At 35.2% G+C, this 16,613-nt stretch overlaps 1 protein-coding gene across 10 annotated transcripts in view; it reads right to left on the bottom strand.

Annotated features, from left to right (window-relative positions):
• The window catches only part of cacna2d1.S (calcium channel, voltage-dependent, alpha 2/delta subunit 1 S homeolog), a 293,345-nt gene extending 277,249 nt beyond the window's left edge, over window positions 1–16,096 (bottom strand). For 3 of the 10 annotated variants that reach the window (XM_041588480.1, XM_041588483.1, XM_018255751.2), the window contains exon 1: window positions 15,740–16,070. In XM_041588480.1, coding sequence (XP_041444414.1) covers window positions 15,740–15,843 — 104 coding nt within the window. In that variant the 5' untranslated portion in view covers window positions 15,844–16,070. Of the gene's footprint in view, window positions 1–15,739 lie in introns of all 10 variants that reach the window. The other 7 variants (XM_041588478.1, XM_041588481.1, XM_041588485.1 and 4 more) reach the window with 6 other exon arrangements.
• Between the last annotated feature and the right edge of the window lie 517 nt (window positions 16,097–16,613).

The raw sequence follows: 16,613 nt of genomic DNA, 5'->3' as shown, positions 1-16,613 counted from the left end.
TGTTATACTACATACAATGTGCTAGTATAGCATTGTATAAAAGCACAAATGTTATTAACCTTCAGTTATCTAGCAGCTTAACTGCAACTCCCATCAGTCAGTAAAGTCTAGGCTTGAAAACCACAGGCTGTCTGCCATTAACCTAGTTAAATGGTTGACATAATGAAGAAATACAATTTGTCTTTCCTAATTAAAAATAGGCCTACAACTGGTTTGATTTAGACTTCATGAAAAAAGCGTTCTAAACTCAGTTTGTGTGGATTAATTACAATATTAGATACATCAAGCTGTTCCATTGCCAGGTGGCAGCTTTTGCCTAACAAGACTCAACTTTCCTTTTATTCCAGATCCTAATTAAGAAATCCTTATTTAGAGGTGAAGAGCTGACCTTTATATTTCCCTTATTTAGAAGCAGCGCAAAGGTACAGGTTCAACAGATCAAAGTGGTATGGACACTAGGGGGCAGATTTACTAAGCTCGAGTGAAGGATTCGAATGAAAAAAATTTTGAATTTCGAAGTATTTTTTTGGGTACTTCGACCATCGAATGGGTCAGATTCGAATTCGATAGAATCAAATGATTCGAACGATTCAAAGTAAAAATCGTTCGACTATTCGACCATTCGATAGTCGAAGTACTGTCTCTTTAAAAAATACTTCGACTACATACTTCGCCACTTTAAACCTACCGTGGTTCAATATTAGATTATGGGGACCTTCCCCAGCACTTTTCTAACATTTTTTTGATCGAATAAAAATCCTTTGAACGACCGCTTAAAATCGTTCGATTCTAAGGATTTTATCGTTCTATCGAATGATTTTTACTTCGATCGAAGCATTTACGATAAATCCTTCAAATTCGATATTCGAATTCAAAGGATTTAACTTCGAGGGTCGAATTCGAGGGTTTATTAACCCCCGAACTTCAACCCTTGATAAATGTGCCCCTAGGGGGCAGATTAATCAAGGGTCGAAGTGAATTCGAAGTGAATTTTCAATTCAAAAACTTCGAATTTCGCAGTAATTTTTGGGTACTTCGACCATCGAATAGGCCAAATTCTACTTTGATTCGAAGTGAAAATACTTAGACTATTCGAAAATCGAAGTACTGTCTCTTTAAAAATCTTTGATTTCGACACTTCGCCACCTTAAACCTGCTGAATTGCTATGTTAGCCTATGAGGACCTCCTAGAACCCATAGCAAACATTTGGCTAAGTTTTTAAAAGTTGAAGTTTTTTTTTTTTAAACGATTTTACCGAACGATCGAACGATTTTACTTTGATCAAATATGGCCATTTTCGATCAAAAAAAACTTTGACTTTTTTCACCCTAGGTGAAGCTTAGGCAAATGTACATGTATAAGAGGATCTTGTGAGATAAAGATTTACATCTTCTAAAAGGCTTTTGTTAACACAAGAAAGAGATGTCCTGCAAGATGTCCTGCAAGACTATTTCAAGAAAAACTACCATCTAATAATAAATATAGAAGGGCAATTAAATAATTAAATTGTGCTTATGTTGAAAATCCATAATAAAGTTCAAATGAACATTTCCCCCCATGTTAAAAAAAGAAATCACTTTAAGGGGGTGATTTATCATGGTTTGAATTTGAATTTTTGCCACAATTTGAATTTTTTAGCACAAAAACTCACAAATTCTACTTATATTTTAAAAAACTTGAATGTCTGGTATTTATTAAGTGAAAAAAATTGGAAACTCAAATGTAAAAAATCAACTTTTAAAACTGGTGAGGTCATGTAGAAGTTAATGGGAGTTGTCTTGGTAAAATTTAAGCCATTTTTATTTTTTTAAAGATTTTAGAGTTTGTAAACTCAAGTTTTTTTAAACCTATTAACTCAAAAAATTTGAGGTATTCGAGTTTTGTTCACATTTATATTCAATCGAGTTTTTTACATTTTGATTTTTTCATAAAAAGAGTTCATGAAAATTTTTTTTTTCATGAGTACTACCTGGGGTTTTCCAGATAGCAGATCTTTCCATAGTTTATATATTCATAGTTACATAGTTAAGTTGGGTTGAAAACAGACCAAAGTCCATGATGTTCAACCCTTCCAAATGAAACCCAGCACACATACAGTAGCTAAACACACTGAAATTATATACACCAATATCTATATTAATTGTAGATTTTAGTATCACTATAACCTTGGCTATTATGCTTGTCCAAGAAATCATCCAAGCCCCTCTTAAAGGCTTTCATAGAATCATCCATCACAACATCATCCAGCAGAGCATTCCACAACCTTACTGTCCTGACTGTGAAGAACCACCTACATTGCTTCAAATTAAAGTTCTTTTCCTCGAGTCTAAAGGAGTGGCCTCTGGTCCGATGATCCATTTTATGGAAGAATACATCTCCTGCTAGGTGTTTATAATGCCCTCTAATATAAATATTATAAAGAGTAATCATGCCCCCTCACAAGCGTCTTTTCTCCAGGGAGAACAACCCCAACCTTGACAATCTACCCTCATAATTTAAATCTTCCATCCCCTTAACCAGTATAGTTGCATGTCTCTGCACTCTCTCCAGCTCATTTATATCCTTCTTTAGGACTGGAGTCCAAAACTGCACTGCATACTCCAGGCAAGGCTTTACAAGTGACCTATAAAAAGGCAAAATTATGCTTTCATCCCTTGAGTTAATGCCCTTTTTATGCAAGACAGAACTTCATTTGATGGAACCTATAGTTCTGCACAATTTATTATCACCAGCAAAAATAGAAAAGGTACTTTCAATGCACACCTCCAGGTCATTAATAAACAAGTTGAAAAATTAAGGACCAAGTACAGACCCCTGCGGTACTCCACTTACAACACTAGTCCAATCAGAAAATGTTCCATTTACCACCACTCTTTGTAATCTATCCTTCAGTCTTTTCTCTATCCAGGTGCAAATACTATGTTCCAGGTCAATTTTGTTAAATTTTGCCATTAACCTTCTGTGTGTCTCTGTATTAAAAGCTTTAGCAATGTCTAAGTAGATAACATCCACTACCATTGCAGAGTTGAGGTTCCTGTTCACCTCCTCATAAATTAGTCTGGCAAGTTCTATTACACATAAAACCATGCTGGTGCAAACTCATAGTATTAGGACTTGCAATGAAGTCAAGTATCTTATCCCTTAATACCCCTTCAAATAGCTTTCCTACCACTGACTGCAAACTAAAAATAGGTCTATTTTACTCCTCACTGCAATACCCTTTTCCATCTCAATTTTAGCTTGTCTGAGAGCTTTTTTGCATGATTAATTGGCCTCCTTATACCTGAGAAAAGCACACGGGAAAATTGCAGAACAGAGATAAACCCTGTGTTTAATGTCAAGGCAAACAATAAATAAGGAGCACACTTCTGAAACATTGTTCTTTGTTTGGTGTTTATTTCCATTCTGCAATTTTCCCATGTGCTGGAGTTTTTTGGCTGCCCTATTGGTGGGGGTGCCGTCCCCAGACTCCTTTAGCATCGATATATTATTAAGAAAGCCCAGGTGTACTTGTGAATTATTATTGAAGTATACCTGTTAACTTGAAAGCCATAAAAGCTTTTCTTACCAACTTCAACATCAACACTTCTGTCAAACCAAAAAAGGGTTTACTTTGCAATGAAGCTCCTTGTTTACAAGTAGAATATATTGACATGTTCTGGAAGTCATACCTTCAGTCTACTAAAAAATCTTGTAAACATTAAGGGGCAGATTTATCATGGGTCGAATGGTAAATTCTTAATCAAATTTTTGAGTTTTAAGATTTACACATTCGAATTTTAATCCCCCTATTTGAATGTATAATCAAATATTATATTTATCATATCTCGACCATGGAAACAGTCCTAATTCAAATATTCTCCACCTAAAACCTGCCGAGTTCACATACAAGTCAATGGCAGAGGTCCGTTGAGCCATTTGGAGATGTTAACAGCCTTCCTCATATTCAAGTTTTTTTTCGGAAGAGAAATTTGTTTCGTATAAATCTAATACAAATCGAATGCAATTCAAACTTTCAGATTGGAACCATTCAATCGAATATTAGCAATTTGAATTTAAAAAAATTCACATGAATTCAAAATTCGACCTTTGATTAATGGGCCTGCCCATAAACCCAATAAGATGGTTTTGCTTCCAATAAGAATTAACTATATCTTAGTTGGGATCAAGTACAAGGTACTGGTTTATTATTACAGAGAAAAAGGAAATAATTTTTAAAAATTTTGATTATCTGGATAAAATGGAGTCCATAATTCTGAGCTTCCCATACTGTACATACATGAATACATATATCTCCAAATCTTCCTCAAGATATGTACCTGGCCTGAAGCAAAGAAAGAAATATATAGAGAGGAGTGGCGTGCCTACAGGTATTCTAATCTGAAGGGTTTGAGGGAACTTCAAGTGCAAATGGCCCATCCCACAATTCCACCTGTTTCTTGGACCAATACAATTTTTACAGATGGCAACTCATCAAAGTGCAAGAAAAAATTGTCAGATGCTATCCACTATATCCACTATTTCTTTGTTAATCTCTTCAGTAAAAGAGCATATCTAGTATCTAGTTAAGACTGGAGATATGCTGGGAAGCAACTGAATGGTGCTACTCTCAGACACAAGCTGCAGATAACACCCCCCCTCCCCAAAAAACAAGTATATCCAGGGTAGTGGTGCAGAGATCCAGAACTCAAGACAGTCCAGCAGCAGATTTTTGCAGACACATTTTTTCCTAGCAACAATTAACACATCTTCCTTGTTCATATTTGTAAAGTTGTATGGGCTCATTGATCTTAATCCCAGATGGAGTTTCAACACACAAACCTTACTGCTCATTCAAAAAAACACTTTAGTCTATCCTAGGCTGGAGGTTAGAACTGGAGGGGTGAATGGCAGCCCTGTTACTAACTTATCTGTATGAATGAAAGCTAATATTGGTGCACTCTGTTGAAAAATCTGTCTTCACTAGTGATGGGCAAATTTGTCCAGTTTGGCTGTGCCGAAAAATTTGTGAATTTCCCGCGAAATTCGCGAAACAGCGAAAGAATCATGAAATGCCGCCGGCATCTCATTTTTGACGCTGGAGTCCAAAAAAATGGCAGCAGTTTCACGAATTTATTCGACGGCGGCGAATTGTGGGAATTCGCCACAAATTTGCGCCTGCCGAATAAATTCGCCCATCACTAGTCTTCACTGGGTAATGGTGACAGAAAACTGTACCAATGTAATTTATTGAAATGGTGCTATAAAACTGCCCTATTTGTGCCATCTCTAAATAAAAGTGTTTTAAAACATTATTCTTGTTATATTCATATCCCTTTAAGTAAAATGTGGGCCAATCATTCCATCTGCTTAGCCAGTAAATTTCTGAGACATATGCTTTGCAGATCTCCTGTTGTCAAGATAATGGGCAGATTTCACATTATTATAACTGATTATAGGTTAAATTTTCTTTTAACAGTTGCTATATTTATACTGGTGGCAAAGGCATATAATGTTTGCAAATTATGTCAATATAGTCTAGTTACAAAGGTATACTTTCTAAGGATAATTATACCCCCACTTTTTTAGTTGCAGCAATTAGTGTCATTTGTTTCATACACTTAATATGGTTGTGTCATTTCCTTGAATTAAATTTAATAGCTCATTGTGTCATGGAAAGCATGGAAAGGCATCTACATGTGTGTGTGCAAATTAATCTGCTCCAAAGTCATTGCACAAAATTAGTTTTAAGATGCCATTATTTCAAAGGCTCAAAAAGGTGTGCCAAAAAAACTGTTGATGACAAGAGGAGAAGTTCTCATGAATGTCAACATTTTCAGGTATTTAAAATGAATAAGTTTGTAATATGTCCACTCCAGACACCATTACAGCATAGGCAGCAGAAAGAATTGATTCACTGAAGTTTTTTCAAAAACTAATAATCTTGGCAGGTTTAAGTTGAATTTAAAAATGGATCTAAATTTTGATGCATTGGTTTAAAATATATGTGCTAATTTGTTACTAGGGGATATTGCTAATTACGCATTCGTATTTTTTCCTTCCCTGGAAGATTATAACTTGCAACAAACACAGCAGTAGCACACCCCAGTAAAGAATGTATGTACACCAATGCTGTCTGATAACATCAGTTTAGTATTTATTTTGTAACAGAGACTTGCCTCTCAGCATCGATGATTAGTAATAAAGATTATCTTTAATGCACAAAGCTTGTCAGTTTATAATGGCAATAGCTAAATTATTATTTCATGATACAATATTTCAAAGAAATAACATTAATTTTAATATATTAAAAACAGAGTGCTCTCTGCAGAAATTGCTTGAGAGTCTTCTAAACACACACTGCATGTTATCAGATGAAATGATTTTACCCTTCTGAAGGGTGATGGAAGAAAATAAATTATGCTATAATAGTTGATTAAAAAGTCAGTAATATGTTTGGTGGTGAGAGCATTCTGCTACCAGAGAGCCTGATGAAAAACTATTCCCAGTTACAACTTAGGTGTCTCTCAGGTTGTTTGATTGTAATATTGTATTTATTTTGGAAGTGGACAGATGGCTGGTTCTTAATTTCTTTTCAGATCTGGCTTAAGAATCAGATTTGAGTATAAACACTGAAAAAAAAATTAATCAGTAACCAATATTTATAATATACCACTTCATGAAAAACAGTATAGCAATGTCCCAGCTGTAGGAAAAGGAATATAAACAGATATAGTCTGATATATTATTCCAGTGTACCAAGTGCACATGTCAGCAAATTGAAAAGGATACCTGTTTTCTAGAATTACGTTTTTCATAGAACAAAATACTTTTTTGTCACAGTAAGGCTATTTTCAAACCAATTCCCTATTCTAAACAGTCAGGACAGTGTCCATTTAAAAGAGAGTTACGGACAATGAAATATGCTAAGTGTGTGGCCTTATTTAAAGGAACAGTAACACCAAAAAATGACTGTTTAAGTAACAGTTCAGTGTGAAAAACTGTGTAAATAGATAGGCTGTGCAAAATAAAAAATGTTTCTAATATAGTTAGTTAGCCAAAAATGTAATGTATAAAGGCTGGAGTGACTGGATGTCTAACATAATAGCCAGAACACTACTTCCTGCTTTTCAGTTCTATAAATCTGAGCTAGTCAGCGACTTGAAGGGGGGCCACATGGTACATTTCTGTTCAGTGAGTTTGCAATTGATCCTCAGCATTCAGCTCAGATTCAAAAGCAACAGATATGACCGATGTGGCCCCCTCAAGTCTCTGATTGTTTACTGCCTGGTAACCAGGGTAACCAGTCAGTGTAAACCAAGAGAGCTGAAAAGCAGGAAGTAGTGTTCTGGTTATTAAGTTACACATCCAGTCACTCCAGCCTTGATACATTATATTTTTGCCTAACTAACTATATTTGAAACATTTTTTATTTTGCACAGCCTATCAATTTACGCAGTTTTTATTTTTATACTGAACAATTCCTTTAAAGTAATGAAAATATAATGTCATTTTGCCATGCACTGGTAAAACATGTGTGTTTGCTTCAGAAACTACTATAGTTTATATAAACAAGCTGCTATGTAGCCATTCAAAGCTTAAAAAATGAAAAAATGCACAGGATACGCAGAGGATAACAGATAAGCTCTGTAGTATACAATGGAGTTCTTCAGAACTTATGTTATCTATGGTGTATCTTATGCTTGAATGGCTGCCTCCATTGCTTTGCTACAAAGCAGCTTGTTTATATAAACTATAGTTGTGTTTCTGAAGCAAACACACCAGTTTTACCTGTGCGGGGCAACAGTACATTATAGTGTCATTCTTTTAAAACACTTAAATTTTTTGATGTTAGTGTTTCTTTAACACTTAGGGGCAGCTTTATAAAAACTTAAGTTGGATTTGTTTGCTTGATTTGATAATAAATGCATGCTGAATGAATGTTTTCTGACACTTCAAATGGTCTGGAGTTATTAACCAAAAAAAAAACTGCATAAGGTCACCAAGATCTTCCAAGGTTATATAGAAGTCAATATATATATAGATATATAGATATATAGATAGATATATATATATCCTTTAAATCGAACTGCTCCTTACAGAGACTGGCAATGGATAGAGAAGTTATGCAGAATGGGATGTCTTTCAGCCTCATTGAAATTAATGAAAACATTTGATTATCAGCAGTGTGCAATATTTTTTCCCTCATGAAAAAAAGGATCCAAGAATATTCTGTTACTCTTTTCTTAAATGTGGTAGAGCTTGAAAAAAAAAATCATGTGATTTGCCAGCATCCCGCCCACTTGAATTTTAATAAAGCTGCCACTTCATTTCATCACCTTAGATTGCTGAAAATATTCTGGAAGGCTATTAGGAATACTGTCACTGGGTTATTTTTGTCAAGCCACACCAACTCTAATGCCACCTTGGCCAGAATGAGTAATCTCTTAGGCAATTCTGTGCAACAGCATATATTTTCTATTAGAATGTATTTTATGGAAATTATTTTTAAATGATTGATTGAACATGAAAACACTCAAATTACTCAGGATAAACCATATAAAATCAATTGCAAAAACTGTCAAACATGCACAGGGATAGGTTACATTAACATAAAAGGGATAGTATTTAACATGAGTTTAATGAATAGGGCTTGTGTTGAACATGAATTTTTGCCTCTTGTTCTAATCATTAAAAAATCTATGTTTTTCTTTTGCTTTTTTTTAATGTGTGCCTTTTTAAACTTTTTATAAAGTTCCTTAAAAAATTATGACCAAATGCAAACTGATTTAGATTGCTATTGTTTACATCACAATACTATTGTTTACTTAATAAACAGCCAATTCTCCTTTCTGTAGCAAACGGAAATGATAGTTTTTTCACCATAATACAGATGCAAAAAAAGGCTGATCTCCTTTCAACAGGACAACAGGACAAGAACAGCCTTCATAGATAATAAATTATAATTTCTCATCATTTCTTGATGTACTGGCAAGCACAGCACAATTTGCATCTCAGGCCTGACCTTCTGTCACTGATATCGTCCAATTAGCATTTAGCCTGCTCCACTACGCAACCTCCAATAATGTTAAAAAAAACATTGTGCAGTATGCATTTTATTTTAAAAGGAAAGAAACTATAATGCATTGTTCAACCAAAATCTATGTGTAACTTTACATGCCATATATACCTTTCATTATGAATAGTTTTATAATAATGTACTTTGGTTAAAGTTATGACTACTCTACTCGAGATAAAGTAGTAGATATTAAATATGTATTTGAAAAAAATAAACAATAAAATTTTAGATGCAATTTGAGCTGCAAAAATTAACAATTGCCCAATAATGAGAATTTCCTGAAAATCAGTCTTTCTTGTGACATTGTAATGGGGACAGTGATGGTGTAACCACCTTACATTCTAAAGACTTGACTAGCAAACATATCACTCAATCAATGACTTAACTTAAATTCCTATAACAGCCATCTACATGATGGTTAATAGATAATGGGAATGATCAGGTACATTTTTAGAAAATATAGCTAGAAAGGTTGCACCGATTTAAATTGAATCTTTAAGTGGACCTGTCACCTAGACATAAAAAGCTGAATAATAAATGTCCTTTTTAAATTAAACATGAAACTCAAATCATTTTTTAATTTAAGCATTCATAGTTGTTAACTCATATAGAAATTTCAGCTGTCAATCAAATATTGCCTGCCCCTCCTCTATGCCTTACACATAGAGGCAGGGCAGGCAATTCCTTACATTTTCCATTCAGAACTTACTAGATGAAACCGCACTGCACATTCCCCTGCTCAATTCACCATTTAATTGTGTAGCCAGTTCATGGGCTGGACATCAGGTCCCCAGTAATGGCGCACAAACAAGATTTAGAGATGATGCAAGGCTTGTCTTAATAAAAGTGTCCACAAAATGACTCTTCACAAAATGACTCGAAATGACAATTAACCAGATGTGCTGCTAACTGAAACCTTCAATTTCTTATCAATATCCCAACATGGACAAGATAGACATCTGCATGACCATTAGTCATTATGCCATGTCAAATGACAATCTGGGTTACGAGGAATTACAAAGGTCATAGAACAGGCAGTAAATATTGTATCTGGCATTTAATGTGAATTGGCACCAAGTGACAAATATTTCCAACCTATACCATAAAATAAAATGTGTTATAGAGTTCTGACCAGATTTTCTGTTTACTTAAGGCCCAACCAATAAATGTCTCCTCTATAAAGAATGGAATGTGCATCCCATTCTGTTTTCTTGATGACATTTTTGTCATTTCCGTGTCTTTTTTTCTTGACTTCAAGTCAGTTGGCATTGTAAAAACAAGTTTCATTAATTACCGTAAAATATGCAGCAACCTCAAATAAGCACTGCAAAACTGAGAACATAAAGTCTACAGCACAATGGCATGATACTGACAATGTAAATGCAAAATAGTAGGAGTCACTTATAATGATGCCAAGTTCTACAGCCCTAAGGGAAACAAATTTGTGCTCATTTAATAAGCTCTTGCACTCAGGTTCTTACTGTGAAATATACCTTGCGCTGAGTGTGAAAGTACAGTATATACCAACAGGCTTAAATTATTTGAGATATACTTTTAAAAACATATAATAGCCTAAAACCATAAAAAGATGTTATCAACTGTATAAAGCACTGATTAGTTTGCATCATGCATTGCAATGCAGTTTTTCATCATTAGTCAATACATGGTTACCTTTGTCATTAGCTTTTATGAAAAAACAGCTGAACAGGACAAGGGGTGGGGGTGTTAGGCAAGATCTATATAATAAGACTACTCTTTAAAATATATATGCTCAAGAATATAATAATGATAATATATAAACAGTGCTGCAATATTGATATCACACTAACATTTAACTCTGCTATGGCTGCAAACACATATCTACAGGTGTTAATATCCTTTTCCAAAGGTTTTCCAAAGTTGAACATATCAATAAACATTTAACTCTAACAGAAAGGCTCCTGTATAGCTCTCATTACATGAAAATATATATTACCATGTACAGTCTCTGTATTAAGACACAGTATCCACTAAGCAGAATATTGATACTATTACTTCACGTTCTGTCCACAAGTAAAACACACACCGTGCAAAGCCATGATGATAGAATATTTGCATCTTGTCATTTATACATAAAATAGACAGACATTAAATTAAATCTAAATCATAAGCTACAGGCTAAGATAGTTTTCTAAAACATGAGCATAAAACCGGATAAGGCTTATCCAATTTAAAAAATATGTCTATTGAATATCTGCCATCATAGGATGGAGGCTTATGCAGCCTTGAAACAATTCTATTGTGTGGAGCACATTCTCTTAACCCTATTTATTTAAAAGGCATTATATATCTAATTCCTTAATAAAAATTATGGAGTTAAGAAGCCTTATGGCAGTGGGGTCCTAGGGAAAAAATAGATTGCAAATTCAACAAACTGAGCAGATATGTAATTAGAATTAATATATGATTAAACTCTGATTTAAATAAATAAATAAATAAAGGGGGTATTAACATCAAATTGGACAAAATTCACAAGCAAAATCATCAAATTCACTGTGTGTTTTAAAGCTGTACATTTCTAGAAGAGCCTTGTGATTGATTTCTTAGTGTGTGGTGATGTATTACTGTCTAATGTAACACATGCTCACTGTCTGCCCTCAGGGAGCCACATGCAAATTAGACAGATCTACTAATCAGATTATTCTGGGTAACAGTATGCTTCCCTTATAAAGAGCCAATTGTTTTTACTCAAGATATTTCTGCATGCATTTTAGCGGATGTCCTTTGCCATCACTTTGCTAGCAAGAAAATGAACCCCTTCTATAGCAGAAAGTTAGTGTCAGAAAATCACATTGTTGCTTCTGCTTGATTAGTGATATAACCATTGCTGTGTCCTGGTTTTACAAACAGAGAACAGCTTCCTTTCTGACTGCTCTGATGCACTAATTAAGCCTGGGCGCTGAGGCACAATTGGGAATTAAGTATTTTAATTTCTGAGATTATTAATGCCACTTGGTAAAATGGCTACAAACTTGCAACATCTATTTAACACAAAGCAGAGAACAGAGTATTTTTGCAACATAAATTTTTTTAAATTATTTCCAAATATCATGCTAACACACACAATAAGAATGGGTGAATAAAAAAAAAAAATACACAATTTATACTATGCCTATTTCAATGAAGCAACCAAATTAATTTGAAACATATTTACTCACAAACCTATATACAATATATATTACATATATACACACATTATACTGTATTATAGACAGTACTACACCAGGCATGAGCTTATCTGGAATTCTGGGAACCTGGTGTTTTCTAGATAAATATGTAAGCAGAAAAAACAGTATTGTTTGCCACAAATATGGATTAGTTACAACTGAATGCAAGGCATTCTTATTATTACAGAGGAAAAGAAAGCCCTTAAAAAATTTTTAAAACGTCCTCAAATTGGCCTCTATGGCAAATGGTATTCCTGTATTTTGGCACTTTCTGGATAATTGGTTACTACAGAATAGAACAAATTCTTGTATAAAATGTTGATGAATTGCAAGGATGAATTATATTTCAGTTTCTCATACAGAATATGTCCTTATAGTCAAGCAGTATTACTTTATAAATAAAATGGAATAAAATTCTATTTTAAGACAATTATCCCAAATATATATTTCATCATATCTGAAAAATGGACAGGTGTTTGTAATTGAAGACCCACAAAAAAACAATAACCTTTTAAGTGTTACAGGTATATCTGGTGCTATAGCTGCTTCATTTACCTTTTACAATCATGTTGCACACCTGATTTACAAAAAGGAGAAACATGGTAAATAGTAGGCAATATATTTTGCAAAGAAAGTGAAAATAAAAATCTCAAGAAAATACTGCAAATCACGAATTCGCTGGTAAAATCTTTGAGAACCCTTGGCAATAAATATTGATAAACTTAATCCTGAATCCATATTATGAACACATTTTTACAAACAAAATGTACAAATATGTATTCAGAATGATGTATACAACCTATGTACGGGCTTTCTTTGGCTCTAATGGATTACACATGTTCAGTATTAGTTCTGAATGGAATACAATACAGAGATAAGCCATTTTAAACGTTCTCTAAGCCTCTTTTTTGCTTAGTGGTGAACCACAGCCAGAAGCAGTGAATACAGCCTACCAATTACATTTAAAATTAGCAAGTAAAGTGGGCAGCAAAGTGCATAAATAAAACCAATCCTCAGAAACACACACACACACACTATACTGGGCTAGTAGCTTGCTTCCCTTCAGATATGAAAAGGTTCATCATGTGCCGTTCATGCCTTTCTTGCACTTCTAAATAAGTGTGTTTATATACATAAACACAAATGCATATACTGAATAATTAGGAAGGGACTACAAAACAGCCACACGTTTGAAGCCAAGTACAGACTCGCCTATTAACAACACAAAAAGAAAAAACAGTGCATGTTAAAAAGTACCACCTGTTGTCTCTACTGACAGCCAGAAGCTTAAGAGACCAATGTTTATTCAGCATTTTTAGCAAACTGTTATCCCCATCCACAATGGGGACTGAAGCAGTACTTTCTATAGTATAGATATGAACATGCCACATTGGTTAAGCCTTGATATTTAATTGTTTAAAATTGTTTTAACAACTGCATTTGTTTATAAATGTGGTGTCTACGAATAATCTGCTATATTCGTGTTTTTGGAATTCTGCTAAATGTTTTCAATATATTGCTTAATCTAATTAAATTAATTAATTAATATAGGTTAATAAAATAAATATTTTTTTTCCCCCAAGGCATGATTATTCATTTGTCAGGGACATCTATTTTATTGTATACATACTCGCAAAGGAATATCATAAGGGCCATCTGGCAATTTCCAAGTTGTCTTTTGTAAATGAAATGAAAACATAAATAATAACTATATCCCATAAGACAATATACTTTGAATACCCTTAACAGAAGTATGATGAGAGAGATCTGGGGGCTAATACCCACTAGAACACAGTAAATACTTTTTACTCCAGATCATGAAAGATTCATGCACCTTTAATATGTGTGATGTTAAAATACCACTGGGATTTGTAAATACCATTTCATTAAATGACTCCTTTCACCCTCTCTTTATGTATAATTCACTTCCACAGCATTCTGTCCCACGTAATCCTCATTTGCACTCTGTACCGTTCTAGTGGGAATAGGATTGAGAATTCTGGCCCTAAACACCACAAAGAAAGGGCCGGCTCCCCAAAGAGCTTAATAGCATATCACTCCAATAAAGCAGAAGTTATTCTGTAGCAATTGTCACACTGTACTTTACAGTATATACATACAGATATATAAGGGGGGGAGACAAATAAGACACTTCCTTATACAGTTTAAAAAGTCCCCTTTGCCTAAGCTTGCTTAAAATGCTTGTGGCCCAGTATAATTCAAATTTAGGGCACTTAAAGTCTTTGTGCTCTGCTTGCAAAGCAAGTTACTAGGATATGCTGCCAATTATTTTTGGTCGGATACATAATGGAATAAACTGTGGGAACGGGATCCATTTATAACAGCACACAAGCAGCACTAATTGCACAAATGTACTACTGGCAGCCTCCGAAAACGATGTTCTATTTGCTGCACAAGCCTCAAATCAGGCAGTAAACGCTATGGAGGGCATAACACATTTACTTCTGCTTTGTTTGCCTAAGTGCATTTACTGTACTTGATCCTCTGTGGTACAGTCATTTATTCAATATTTCCTGTACATTCTGTATCCCATAGCTGTCATAAAAAAATCTATCTAACTATCTGTACACACATACATGCACAGAAGTGGTAATCCCATGCCTTCAACAATTAGTAGCTGGGGCTGTCTGAAATCTCAGTGCTACATATGCTTTACACACTCACTTGATTTATGACGAAAGACTGCAAAGGTTTCTGGGTTTTCTCTTTCTATTCCTCCAGGAAGCAACAACTGTCATAACATGAATGCTTGATGGACGGAGTTTACCTCAGCCGTGGGTAAGCAAGGGTGCATGCATTTAGGATATGGTTAAGCTACGTGAAATACATCAGCTAGATCCCAGAAGCCAGCAGCAGCTCACTGCCATAGAAATGACCTTCCCATAAAAAGGGACGGCTGAAACTTTATTCCCAGCACAGCTCAACTGATGGGTATATTTAGAGTAGGGAGCCTGAGTTTTGCTCTCTTGCAAATACCCAGAGCTGAAAAGTAATGTACTTTGGGATCAACAGCCAGTTCAGTGATGGACAAATAGGTGTCCTCTAATTTTTATTTAACTACAACTCCCAGCATCCTCTGCTGATTTTCAGCAGTCAGCAGAAGCTAAAACTTGTATTTAACTGATGGAGGGCCACACTAGGCTTAGAATCCACTGAGCGAATATTGTGAGTAGCAAAGAAAGCAAATGGAGGTATTGGATAAGCTCAAACTGCAATCATAAAATAGCAAAATATACTAACACTCATTATGCTGGGGTAGAGAACAAAGTTGTTTTGCATAAAAAAAGCAAAAGCCGACCATATACACATTCTATATATTTATACATAAACACACGCACAGCTACCCTTTTAGCAGAATGGTTACACTTTGATTCATTTTCATGGAAACCTTGTTGCACCAGCACCAAAGGACCTGAAGTCCAGCCAGGACAAGTGGACAACTCTGGTACTCACGTTAATGCGGAGGGAAAGTATTCCTCAGATGAAGGGCATATCAGCAAGGACTGGAAAAGTGTGAGACTAAAGATTAGCAACCAGGAAGCAGCCATCTTCACCATCTAACGGACAGATCCAGAGCAGGAATAATGGAAAATAACAAACAGAAGCCTGTAGAGTACATACAGCGCCAAGGACCCAGTGCTTGTTACTCTGGCAGCCAGATCTGATCAGCCGCCATCAGTGTTACTTTAGTAACAGATCTCACACTCTCCCTCTCTCCGCTTCCTTTTCTGATTTATTCTCCTGATGGCAGAGAGGGGAGGGAGAGATGGGGAAGTTGCAGGGAGGAGTAAGAGGAGGGAGGCTCCTGGATATTTTTTTCCCTTCTGTTCCCTGCATTGATCAGAGGATGGAAAGTTAAAGAGCAGAATGTAGAGCTCACTGACAGCTGCCAGGAGACCACTCCTATGCTCTCCATATTAGGGTATAGTCAAGTGCCTGGATCAAACCCAGACCCACACTGAAACATGTATTATATCCTCACTCACAAGGAGCTTTGGCACCCAAGGCAAAAGTAGCAATCTGTGCCCCCACACACACAAGCACACACACAAACACAGACAAGCTGACATGACATGGGTGAGGCGTGGGAAGAATCTGGTCTAGATAAACTGCTCCAATAGTTCTGCTGCATATACTACAATAAACATATTTTATTGAACTAAACCCCCCTTTTTTTTCAAAATAGTTGCACCCTATCAGCTGCCTCTGATGCCTGCCACTAGCTGCAGCCCTCGATCCTGACAAAAATCATATGTTCAGCAAAGTTGTCACAATCGGTGGGAAACTAAAGTTAAGGTCCATGTGGGATCCATATCTGAATTACAGA

Source organism: Xenopus laevis, chromosome 3S (genome assembly GCF_017654675.1).
Source record: "Xenopus laevis strain J_2021 chromosome 3S, Xenopus_laevis_v10.1, whole genome shotgun sequence".
Taxonomy (NCBI): Eukaryota; Metazoa; Chordata; class Amphibia; order Anura; family Pipidae; genus Xenopus; species Xenopus laevis.
The sequence above is the reverse complement of the archived record's forward strand: the minus strand, read 5'-3'. Positions and strand labels throughout refer to the sequence as shown.